This window comes from Cebidichthys violaceus, unplaced genomic scaffold (genome assembly GCF_023349555.1).
Source record: "Cebidichthys violaceus isolate CVI_PGR_0920_01 unplaced genomic scaffold, fCebVio1.0.p SCAF_38, whole genome shotgun sequence".
Taxonomy (NCBI): Eukaryota; Metazoa; Chordata; class Actinopteri; order Perciformes; family Stichaeidae; genus Cebidichthys; species Cebidichthys violaceus.
The window spans coordinates 984214-996682 of record NW_027176572.1 but is presented as its reverse complement, the minus strand read 5'-3'; the positions used below and the strand labels follow the sequence as shown (position 1 = coordinate 996682).

The 12469-nt window shown below is 45.1% G+C and overlaps 2 protein-coding genes across 2 annotated transcripts; both read left to right on the top strand.

Moving 5' to 3' along the window:
- The first annotated feature begins 541 nt into the window (after nt 1-541).
- On the top strand, nt 542-3645 carry LOC137884405 (tripartite motif-containing protein 16-like). Its single transcript, XM_068726195.1, has 2 exons — nt 542-687; nt 1305-3645. The coding sequence occupies exon 2, from the start codon at nt 1465-1467 to the stop codon at nt 3136-3138; it is 1674 nt and encodes a 557-aa protein (XP_068582296.1). The 5' UTR covers nt 542-687; nt 1305-1464; the 3' UTR covers nt 3139-3645.
- Nucleotides 3646-9057: 5412 nt separating this feature from the next.
- LOC137884404 (tripartite motif-containing protein 16-like) lies at nt 9058-11601 on the top strand. Its single transcript, XM_068726193.1, has one exon. It carries the CDS (start codon nt 9116-9118, stop codon nt 10796-10798), a length of 1683 nt encoding a protein of 560 aa, XP_068582294.1. The 5' UTR covers nt 9058-9115; the 3' UTR covers nt 10799-11601.
- Nucleotides 11602-12469: the final 868 nt, after the last annotated feature.

Genomic DNA, 12469 nt, shown 5'->3' with positions numbered 1-12469 from the left:
TACTACTATTACTACTAGACTTTTATCATTTTTCATAACATACTCTGACCATTTTTGAGACTATACTATAAACAACTATACTATAGACACTGAAAATAATCTGTTACAGTAAAAGTACTAATACCACACTGTAAAAGTACTCTGTTCCAGTAAATATACTATGAAAAAGTAATATTACTGATACCACCCAGTTAAAATATTCTGTTATGGTAAACATACTCTGTTCCAGTAAAAGTACTGATTCCACACTGTATGTTACAGTAAAAGTACTTGTACCCCACTGTAAATTACTCTGTGACAGTAAAAGTACTAATACCACACTGTGAAAATACTCCTTTACAGTATAAAATACTAACGCCACACTGTGAAAGTACTGTTACAGTAAAAGTAATGTTGTAGATATTTGATCAGTTTGATTATTTGTTATTTGTGTAGTTCTTGTTGTTGACACTAGGGGCGCTGAGCAGCAGGCTCTTCTTCATGTGGAGGGATAAAGGTAGAATATGCGTCAGTGTCCCATGATGCAACAGGAGCAGACATGTTTTTACATCAGAACACGAGAGAGACTGAACGAGGAACGTTGTTCTCTTTGATCTCCAGTAAAATCAACCTGAAGCACAAATCTCGACTGGACATTGGACTTCTTGTCTTACAATCCACTGAAACGCTGCATCACTGAACTGTAATGTGAGTTTGTTTTTAACAGTAAAAGTACTAATACTCTACAGTAGAAATACTCAGTAATAATCAGTAAACTGTAGTTAAAGTATTCAGACTGTGACTGTACTATTATATATTCTATCATTAGAGTAGTATTATTCATGCATTCATGTAAAAGCAGGATTTTACTGTTGTAGTCAGTTGAGCTGGAGCTCAGGTTGAACTATTAACTAATGATTATTGTCGTTATGGATTAATCTGCTGATTATTTTCTCCATTAATCGATTGATTGGTTTGTAAAAATAGAGACATAAGGCAGTATAACTCTGTAGTATTTCTACTAGTAAATAACTTCTAGTTTAAATCCATCTGCAGCTTGAAATGCAGCTCAGGTTCAGAGTGATGTTCTGTTTCAATGTTTCCTCATGAATGCTTCAGAGTAGATCATTAAATATGTAGAAGTAGAAACGTCAGTGTTTTCAGACGGGGAGCAGCTTTGAACTGAGGCTCCATTTTAAAGAGGAAACAAAGAGCTGCTCCTCTTCCTGGAATGAAGCAAAGCTTGATCACCCCTCCCTCCTCCTGCTGCTCTCACACAGCCAGCTCCACTCTGTTCATGTGTTTCCTTGTTCCCTCTCCTTCAGATCTACACTCTGAAGACGGGTGTAACCAACATGGTGGTGAAGTGCAGCAACTGACAGACTCCATTCACTGCAGAGACACATGTTGTTCAGATCAGAGATCAAACTAGTTTACCTTCTCACAAAGTGACACTCACACAGTCACTGTCTCTGAGAGGAGAAAATGGCTCAGAAAGGAGTTCATCTGGACCAGGAGACCTTCTCTTGTTCCATCTGTCTGTATCTACTGAAGGATCCGGTGACTATTCCCTGTGGACACAGCTACTGCAGGAACTGTATTAAAACCCACTGGGATGAAGAGGAGGAGAAGAAACCCCACAGCTGTCCTCAGTGTAGACAGACCTTCAGACCGAGGCCTGTCCTGGTGAAAAACACCATGTTAGCAGATTTAGTGGAGCAACTGAAGAAGACTGGACTCCAAGCTGCTCCTGCTGATCACTGCTATGCTGGACCTGAAGATGTGTCCTGTGATGTCTGCACTGGTAGGAAACTGAAAGCCTTCAAGTCCTGTCTGGTGTGTCTGGTCTCTTACTGTGAGAAACACCTTCAGCCTCATTATGATGTAGCTCAATTAAAGAAACACAAGCTGGTGGACCCCTCCAACAAGCTCCAGGAGAACATCTGCTCTCGTCACAATGAGGTAATGAAGATGTTCTGTCGTACTGATCAGCAGTGTATCTGTCATCTCTGCTTAATGGATGAACATAAAGGCCACGAAACAGTCTCAGTTGAAGCAGAAAGGACTGAGAGGCAGAGAGAGCTGGAGGTGAGTCAACTAAACATCCAGCAGAGAATCCAGGACAGAGAGAAAGACGTGAAGCTGCTTCAACAGGAGGTGGAGAACATCAATCTCTCTGCTGATAAAGCAGTGGAGGACAATGAGAAGATCTTCACTGAGCTGATCCGTCTCATGGAGAAAAGAAGTTCTGATGTGAAGCAGCAGGTCAGATCCCAGCAGAGAACTGAAGTGAGTCGAGTCAAAGAGCTTCAGGAGAAGCTGGAGCAGGAGATCACTGAGCTGAAGAGGAACGACACTGAGCTGAAGAAGCTCTCACACACAGAGGATCACAACCAGTTTCTACACAACTACCCCTCACTGTCACCACTCAGTGAGTCTACAGACTCATCCAGCATCAGGATCAGTCCTCTGAGCTACTTTGAGGACGTGACAGAGGCTGTGTCAGAAGTCAGAGATAAACTACAGGACGTTCTGAGAGACAAGTGGACAAATGGCTCACTGATGGTGACTGAAGTGGATGTTTTACGGTCACAACCAGAGCCCAAGACCAGAGCTGAGTTCTTAAAATATTCACGTGAAATCACACTGGATCCAAACACAGCACACACACTGCTGTTATTATCTGATGAGAACAGAAAAGTAACATTTATGAGAAAACATCAGTCTTATTCTAGTCATCCAGACAGATTCATTGAATGTTCTCAGGTCCTGAGTAGAGAGAATCTGACTGGACGTTGTTACTGGGAGGTGCAGTGGAGAGGAAAAGGAGTTGATGTAGCAGTTGCATACAAGAATATCAGCAGAACAGAGAACTGGAGTGAATGTGGATTTGGACAGAATGACAAATCTTGGGCATTAAGATGTTATAAAACCAGTTATAACTTCCGGTACATCAAAGTAGAAACTCCCGTCTCAGGTCCTCAGTCCTCCAGAGTAGGAGTGTACCTGGATCACAGAGCAGGTATTCTGTCTTTCTACAGCGTCTCTGAAACCATGACTCTCCTCCACAGAGTCCAGACTGCATTCACTCAGCCTCTCTATGCTGGACTTTGTCCTTTTAATTTTGGAGACTCTGCTGAGTTGTGTAAAGTGAAATAGACAGAAGTCCTTTCAGGGTTAAACTCTGTGTTTGAACTCTTCAACTCATTTTGTCTCCATGTTTGTTGCTGACAGCTGATTGTTGTGGCGTTTCTTCACTGCACAGAGATCAGCTGTCAGTCAAACATTGTGGGCAGTACTTTGACATCTTGTCATGAGTTGTTCTGTAAATGTTTGAGTTTCTTTAGGTGGAGCTCCTTCCTGGTTCTGTTTAGTCATGGAGGCTCTCACTGCTCATGATGATGTTTGTTTACCTGAACTGACATTTCTCTGCATGAACATTTAAACTTCTCTGAGCTCTAAATGTCTGATGAATATTTGTATTGATGCTTTTATTTTGTTGTTTCTCTTCCGCTGCATGAATCTTAAGAGAGAAAACATATTTTGTTCTTTGTGTGCATTTGTGAATAAATGTATCATTGATCAAGAGTCATTGAACAGACTTTACTGATGGGATGTGTGAACAAACTGAATGTTTACATGATGAATAAACAAACATGAACAAAGTATTTTCTTCTTGTCTTCATTCCAGGGTTTCATACAAAGCTGATGGAGAGAATATGAAACTAATATGAGAGAATAACTGAGTCAGTTTTCCTCCTGAAACACCACAAAGTACAGAGTTCACATTCATGAATACTGTTTACAACCTGAGAGCTGATGTGAACACTGCTTGTAAAGGTGAAGCTCTTCTCTACCATCTTTCCCATGTGCCCTGAATGCAGCATCAGTGTTCCAGGATGTGACTCCTGTGAACAAACTGACACAGTGTGACGTCACATTTAAACGTCTCTTCACTGATGTTGGTTGAAGTTTGTACATGTCTTCCTGCAGTGAACGTCACTCAACACAAGAGGGCGCCTTCATCCTGGTAACCAGGGATGTAGTGGAGGTTCAAGCACCTCTACTCACTTTGTCTCCAGTTTTAGTTTAAAACATGTTTGTAGTCCTCCAAAGGTCTCAAGATAAATCTGAGTGTTCATGTTGTGATCAGAGAAACGTTCTGCTTCATATTTTAACATAATCTTTGTTGTTTTTAATGAAACATTGGATGGTTTGAGCCTCAATCAGTTGTTAAAATGAGACCGTCTGAGAAGTTTAGAGGGTTCATGTCTCTTTGATGGAGCTGCTAGCGACTCATGGACATCTGGAACATGAAGACGAGCCCCAACTGAGTTCTTTTAAGAGACGAAAAGGTTTGAAACCAGCGCTATAATCCTCAGCAGTGTGTTTGTGTTTGTCGTGTAAAATCTTGATCATTAAAGTAACTACAGTGGAATACAAAGTACAACGTCGCCTCTAAAATAGTGGAGTACAAGTAGCAGAAAACGCCAATACTCAAGTTTAGTACAAGTACCTTTAAACTCTACTTCAGTGTAGTACTTTGGTTTGAGATGAGATCAGGCGGCAGCAGCAGGAGGCGATGACGAGTCCAACAGTTTCCAGCTGTCTTCAAAGAACAAACAGGAAGTCACAGAGACATCCTGTTAGATCCAAACTGTAGGCGACTTGTAGTTTTTAGACCACGTTAGGATGAACTCATATGTGTTTGTAAATATATGAGTGTGTGTGTGTGTGTGTGTGTGTGTGTGTGTGTGTGTGTGTGTGTGTGTGTGTGTGTGTGTGTGTGTGTGTGTGTGTGTGTGTAGCTAGCGTTGTATTCTATCCTTTGATCTTTTTACGTCGGCACGTTTTGATGTTTTATATAAATAAACTACATTAATATCAACCAAACAAGATATGATTTTTGATTAAACCTTCATTGCACAACATGATACTAGCATCTTTCAGTCTAGCTTTAAATATTACAATCTCATCTCATCTTCAACTGCTTATCTGGGATCGGGTCGTGGGGGCAACAGCTCCAGCTGGGGACCCCAAACTTCCTTTTCCTGGGCCACATCAGCCAGCTCTGACTGGGGGATCCCGAGGCGCTCCCAGGCCAGTTTGGATATATAGTCCCTCCACCTGGTCCTGGGCCTCCCTCGGGGTCTCCTCCCAGCTGGTCGTGCCTGGAACACCTCCCTAGGGAGGCGCCCAGGTGGCATCCTCACCAGATGCCTGAACCACCTTAACTGGCTCCTTTCCACGCAAAGGAGCAGCGGCTCTACACCGAGTCCCTCACGGATGACCGAACTTCTCACCCTATCTCTAAGGGAGATGCCAGCCACCCTCCTGAGGAAACCCATTTCGGCCGCTTGTACCCGCGATCTAATTCTTTCGGTCATGACCCAGTCCACATGACCATAGGTGAGGGTAGGAACCAAGATTGCCCGGTAGATAGAGAGCTTTGCCTTGCGACTCAGCTCTCTTTTTGTCACAACGGTGCAGTAGAGCGACTGCAATACCGCCCCAGCGGCTCCGATTCTCTGGCCAATCTCATGTTCCATTGTTCCCTCACTCGCGAACAAGACCCCGAGGTACTTAAACTCCTTCACTTGGGATAAGGACTCATTCCCTACCTGGAGTTGGCAATCCACCGGTTTCCTGCTGAGAACCATGGCCTCAGATTTAGAGGTGCTGATCCTCATCCCAACGCTTCACACTCGGCTGCAAACCAATCCAGTGAGTGCTGGAGGTCACAGCCCGATGAAGACATCAGGACCACATCATCTGCAAACAGCAGCGATGCAATTCTCAGCCCACCGAACTGTAAACACTCCTCCCCACGACTACGCCTCGATATCCTGTCCATGAATACCACAAACAGGATTGGTGATAAAGCGCAGCCCTGGCGGAGGCCAACCCTCACCAGAAACGAGTCTGACTTACTGCCGAGAACCCGGACACAGCTCTCGCTATGGGCGTACAGGGATTGGATGGCTCCCAGAATTGGCCCCCTCACCCCATACTCCCGCAGCACCTCCCACAGTATCTCCCGGGGGACCCAGTCATACGCCTTCTCCAGGTCCACAAAGCACATGTAGACCGGATGGGCGTATTCCCAAGCCCCCTCCAGGATCCTTGCGAGAGTGAAGAGCTGGTCCGTTGTTCCACGGCCAGGACGGAATCCGCATTGTTCCTCTTCAATCCGAGTTTCGACTATCGGCCGAACCCTCCTTTCCAGCACCTTGGAGTAGACTTTACCAGGGAGGCTGAGTAGTGTGATACCATGGTAGTTGGCACACACCCTCTGGTCCCCCTTTTTGAACAGGGGAACCACCACCCCGGTCTGCCACTCCCTAGGCACCGTCCCAGACCTCCACACAATGTTGAAGAGACGTGTCATCCAAGACAGCCCCTCCACACCCAGTGCCTTCAGCATTTCTGGATGAATCTCATCAATCCCTGGGGCTTTGCCACTGTGGAGTTGTTTGACTACCTCAGTGACTTCCACCAGGGAACTTGATGATGCTCCCCCATCAGCCTCCAGTTCTGCCTCTACAATAAAGGGCGTATTATTTGGATTCAGGAGTTCCTCAAAGTGCTCCTTCCACCGCCCGATTACCCTCTCAGTTGAAGTCAACAGAGTCCCATCCTTACTGTATACAGCTTGGATGTTTCCCCGTTTCCCCCTCCTGAGGTTCCGGATGGTTTTCCAGAAACACTTTGGTGCGACCAAAAGTCCTTCTCCATGGCTACTCCGAACTCCTCCCACACCCGCTGCTTTGCCTCCTTCACGGCAGCGGCTGTAGCCCTTCGGGTCTGTCGGTACCTTGCAACTGCCTCAGGGGTCCTCCGGGATAACATATCCCGGAAGGCCTCTTTCTTCAGTCGGACGGCTTCCCTGACCACCGGTGTCCACCATGGTATTCAAGCGTTATCGCCCCTTGAGGCACCTAAGACCTTGAGACCACAGCTCACCACCGTAGCTTTGGCAATAGAAGCTTTGAACATCGTCCATTCCTGTTCGATGCCCCCAACCTTCACAGGGATGCTAGAAAAGCTCCGCCGGAGGTGTGAGTTGAAGATCTTCCAGACAAGGGCCTCCTCCAGACGTTCCCAGTTTGCCCGCACTACCCGTTTGGGCTTACCAGGTCTATCCAGAGTTTTCCCCCACCCTCTGACCCAACTCACAACCAGATGGTGATCAGTTGACAGCTCCGCCCCTCTCTTCACCCGAGTGTCCTAAATTTACGGCCTCAGATCCGATGATACGATAACAAAATCGATCATCGACCTTCAGCCTAGGGTGCTCTGGTACCACGTACACTTATGAACATCCTTATGCTCGAACATGGTGTTCGTTATGGACAATCCATGACTAGCACAGAAGTCTAACAGCAAACGACCGCTCGGATTTAGATCAGGGAGGCCGTTTCTCAGTCAGAGTTTTTACCCCCATAACCCGCAGGCGTAGGGAGGCGACCCTCTTGTCCACCGGGGTAAACTCCGACGCAGCAGCACTCAGCCGGGGATTTGTGAGTATCCCCACACCCGCCTGGTGCCTCACACCCTGGGCAACTCCAGAGAAGAAAAGAGTCCAACCCCTATCCAGTAGTACGGTTCCAGAACCGATGCAGTGTGTAGAGGTAAGCCCCACCAGATCTAACTGGTAGCGCTCCACCTCCCACACAAGCCCCGGCTCCTTCCCCCACAGCGAGGTGACGTTCCATGTCCTCAGAGCCAGCCTTTGCCACCCGGGTCTGGTCCGTCGAGGTCCCTGGCCTTCACTGTCACCCATGGGGCAGCGCACCTGACCCCAGCGGTTCCTCCCGCAGGTGGTGAGCCCACAGGATGGAGAGGAGGGGGGTGCCACGTTGCTGCTTCGGGCTGTGCCCGGCCGGGCTCCGTGGCAAACCCGGCCACCAGGCGCTCGCTGTCGGGCCCTCCGACTGTCTGTCAGGCCTATTTGTCTGTGTAATATTACAATTACACAGACAAATAGGAATTTCTACACAACGTGGTGTTTGCTGTCAAAACTCAGCCAATTGGCTGTTAGATCTGGAGACAGCCAGGTGTTTTCCATCATGCATTGGGTCTCGCAGTGGTGGAGAGCAGCTGTGGCACCTGTAGGGTTTGCTTTAAAGGCGCCTCCTGGTGGCTTGGATCAGACCCATTTCATGATAAAATCAACAGCTTAAAAAAAATTGTTTAACGGCCTTAAGATATGTGGAGGATGGTAATTTACGTATTAAACTGAGTTTCCTGGTATTTGTAAATGCTACATATTCTTGTGCTACTATAAATATGAATGTAGCTAATTGTGCAGTAATCAGACTTGTTGAGGTAAACACAGAACTGGAGGTTGGAAAGAGAGGCTGCTCATGATCCAACCCATGACGTAGAAGAGGTGGAGGAAGCTTTACATGTCCTTTACTTTTACTACAGATAGTCCTTCATATGGTTATGTGGATCTTACCACTTTGTCATTTGATTCAGTTATTTGACTCGGGAAAACAAGATTTACAAAACTGAATCATTTTCATTTTAAAATGTGAAGCAGTGTTTATATTCTCTTTAGAACTCCATTAACTTTGTTGGACAATTTGAAAAATAAACTGTTAAGTTAAGTAATAGTCTCTAACACTCTACTCTTACTGCACATTGTAGATGGGAGATAACACACCCTGCCTCTCTTTGTGGAACGCAGTAAAGGCTGAAAAACCTGTTCCCTCTTCTGGATTCTTAAAATAGTCACATGAAATCATGCTGGATGCAAACACAACAAACATGTTATTGTCTTATGTGAAGAGAAAAGCAACATTAATGAGTCTACAACTGAAATATTTTATCGCCCGAACAGATTTACATCATATTTTCAGGCCCTTAGTGGAGACAGTGTGACTGGACGTTGTTACTTTGAGGTGGAGTGAAGATACATACAAGAACATCATCAGTAAAGGGGAGTGGATGGACGCAGTTCCTCTCTCAAACAACTCCTCCTCCTGGAATGAGTCATAGCTTGCTCCACTCTGTCTTCATTTCCTTGTTCCCTTCCCTTCAGATTTACAGTTTGAAGACGGCTGTAAACAACATGGTGGTGAAGTGAACGAGCTGACAGGCCATCAGCAGGTTGTTGTCTCTGAGAAGTGAAATGGAGCAGAAAGGAGTTCATCTGGACCAGGAGACCTTCTCTTGTTCCATCTGTCTGGATCTACTGAAGGATCCGGTGGCTATTCCCTGTGGACACAGCTACTGCATGAACTGTATTAAAACCCACTGGGATGAAGAGGAGGACAAGAAACTCCACAGCTGTCCTCAGTGTAGACAGACCTTCAGACAGAAGCCTGTACTGCTGAAAAGCAGCATGTTAACAGATTTATTGAAGGAACTGAAGAAGACTGGACTCCAAGCTGCTCCTGCTGATCACTGCTATGCTGGACCTGAAGATGTGGCCTGTGATGTCTGCACTGGTAGGAAACTGAAAGCCTTCAAGTCCTGTCTGGTGTGTCTGGTCTCTTACTGTGAGAAACACCTTCAGCCTCACTATGATGTAGCTCAATTTAAGAAACACAAGCTGGTGGACCCCTCCGAGAAGCTCCAGGAGAACATCTGCTCTCATCATAATGAGGTGATGAAGATCTTCTGCCGTACTGATCAGCAGTGTATCTGTTATCTCTGCTTAATGGAGGAACATAAAGACCACGACACAGTCTCAGCTGAGGCAGAAAGGACTGAGAGGCAGAGAGAGCTGGAGGTGAGTCGACTAAACATCCAGCAGAGAATCCAGGACAGAGAGAAAGATGTGAAGCTGCTTCAACAGGAGGTGGAGAACATCAATGTCTCTGCTGATAAAGCAGTGGAAGACAATGAGAAGGTCTTCACCCAGCTGATCCGTCTCATGGAGAAAAGAAGTTCTGATGTGAAGCAGCAGGTCAGATCCCAGCAGAGAACTGAAGTGAGTCGAGTCAAAGAGCTTCAGGAGAAGCTGGAGCAGGAGATCACTGAGCTGAAGAGGAACGACGCTGAGCTGAAGAAGCTCTCACACACAGAGGATCACAACCAGTTTCTACACAATGATTCCTCTCTCTCACATCTCAGTGAATCCTCACAGTTATCTAGCACCAAAATCCGTCCTCTGCAGTACTTTGAGGACGTGACAGAGGCTGTGTCAGAAGTCAGAGATAAACTACAGGAAGTTCTGAGAGACAAATGGACAAATGTCTCACTAATGGTGACTGAAGTGGATGTTTTACTGTCAAACTCACAAGCAGAACCCAAGACCAGAGCTGGATTCTTAAAATATTCACGTAAAGTAACACTGGATTCAAACACGGCAAACACATGTCTGTTAATATCTGATGGAAACAGAAAAGCAACATTAATGAATCAACGACAGTCTTACTCTCGTCAGCCAGACAGATTTTCTTATTGGCAGCAGGTCCTGAGTAGAGAGAGTCTGACTGGACGTTGTTACTGGGAGGTGGAGTGGAGAGGAGACAATGTTTATGTGGCAGTCGCTTACAAGATTATCAGCAGAACTGGGAACTCAACTGAATGTGTATTTGGATTAAATAACAAATCATGGGCATTAACATGTGACAAAAACAGTTATGCATTTTGGCACAACAGCGTCCAAACTACCATCTCAGGTCCTCTGTCCTCCAGAGTAGGAGTGTACCTGGATCACAGTGCAGGTATTCTGTCCTTCTACAGCGTCTCTGAAACCATGACTCTCCTCCACAGAGTCCAGACCACATTCACTCAGCCTCTCTATGCTGGACTTTGGCTTCTGTATTCGTCTGGGAACACTGCTGAGTTCTGTAAACTCAAATAGACAGAACTTATAAAGGGACAGTGGGTTACATCCTGTTTTTCCCTCATTGCTCATTTTGTCTTCATGCTTGTCACTGAGAGTGGATTGTTGCATCACTTCCTCACTTGATTTATTGACTTAAAGGGAAACAAACATCAGTCCTTTTTTATATATGCTTGTAATGTCACAGTAGCACTCTCTATATGACTGTATATATGCTGTCATATCCACCTGCCTCACTTTAAACCCAACCTATTACATGCTTTTTTAGCACTCTGCACTACAGCATTATTGTCCAACTGTCTTACGGTCAACAAATATCATTGTTGTATCATCCATAGGCCTATATATAGACCTATATAAACACTCACCGACCAGTTAATTAGGTAAACCTTGCTACCGCCCTAGTTCCTAGTTGGACCCCCATTTCCCCCAAATGAGACTACAAAACGTCATTGTGCCCTCTAGCTTGTCTTCCCGGCCTCGTTGTAGATACTCACACCTGTGTGACCGCGGTGTAGTTCGTTTACAGCCTAACTTTAGGTCTTTACTCCTGGCGATTGCATTTTATGCTTCAAAAAATCATAAAAGTGATGTTCATTTTGGAAGATTGTATCGCTGACCACAACGTGAACATATTATAAAGTTGTGTTTGCCACAGAGTCTATTTCCTGCAACAATCCAAAAATCCCATTGGCTTTTTCTCGAGGGAACCAGGGCGATGCTTTTTCCGAAAACATGTCATCTGTGCACCGCTCTATGAAGCAATTCTGACTCTGGTGACTAATACATTGACTTTGACTTGTTAAGTTGCAGCACTGCCCCTTTAATTATCCTGGTCGATGACTCCCTGTGTTGTGTAGAAAATCTTTTCCACCTTTACCTCAAACTAAACAGTAAAAAAAACCAACTGTTGTATAGCTTAGCTACTGTAAGTTGATTTCTTGCCTTATCTTTTAGCAAAATTCTTAAATTGAATACGAGTTCCCTCTGATAAACAGTTACACAGTGTAGGCTATATGTCCAGGGCTTTTATTGTGAAAGGTAAGGACGGAAAGAGGGGATTTGGTATGCGCTGTCACGGTCAAGGTTGAAAGTAGTAAAGTTCTCCATCTTGAGTCAGACTACGGAGTCTCCCTGTTGTTGTGAACTACAGTGTATTATATTTTTATTAATATTATGTTAAAGAGACTCCAGTCTACTACTGTAAGATGTAAGATGTCTTTCCAAAGTGTGACCTGGTGGTCCATGCGCTGGTTGTTAGCCGACCATGTGCTCCCATCTAATGTGTTTTGAGTTAACTACAACATCTACAGACACCTTCTTCGTTTGTAGACTGACAATTCTTTTGATTTGCTTCGCCGTGCATCAACGTGAACCAAGTACATGTTGTTTCCACTGATAACCAAACACACCATGTAGAGCAAGACAGCAGACTGTTGTAAAGGACTTTAGGCATAAAAAACGTTCCCAAAATTACCAATCCTCATACAGCCAAGGCATGTCCCCGCCATACTCTGCCCATGATTGTCTTACCCTGGTATTCTTAACCTTATCCCAAACCAATCCAACCAACGCAAGATAAGATAATCCTTTATTAGTCCCAGTGGGGAAATTTACAGGATTACAGCAGCATAGAGGAGTATACATATATATATATATATATATATATATATATATATATATATATAT

What these genes read in the sequence shown, in the direction of transcription:
- LOC137884405 (XM_068726195.1), top strand. Translation starts at nt 1,465, where the DNA reads ATGGCTCAGAAAGGAGTTCATCTGGACCAGGAGACCTTCTCTTGTTCC.
- LOC137884404 (XM_068726193.1), top strand. Translation starts at nt 9,116, where the DNA reads ATGGAGCAGAAAGGAGTTCATCTGGACCAGGAGACCTTCTCTTGTTCC.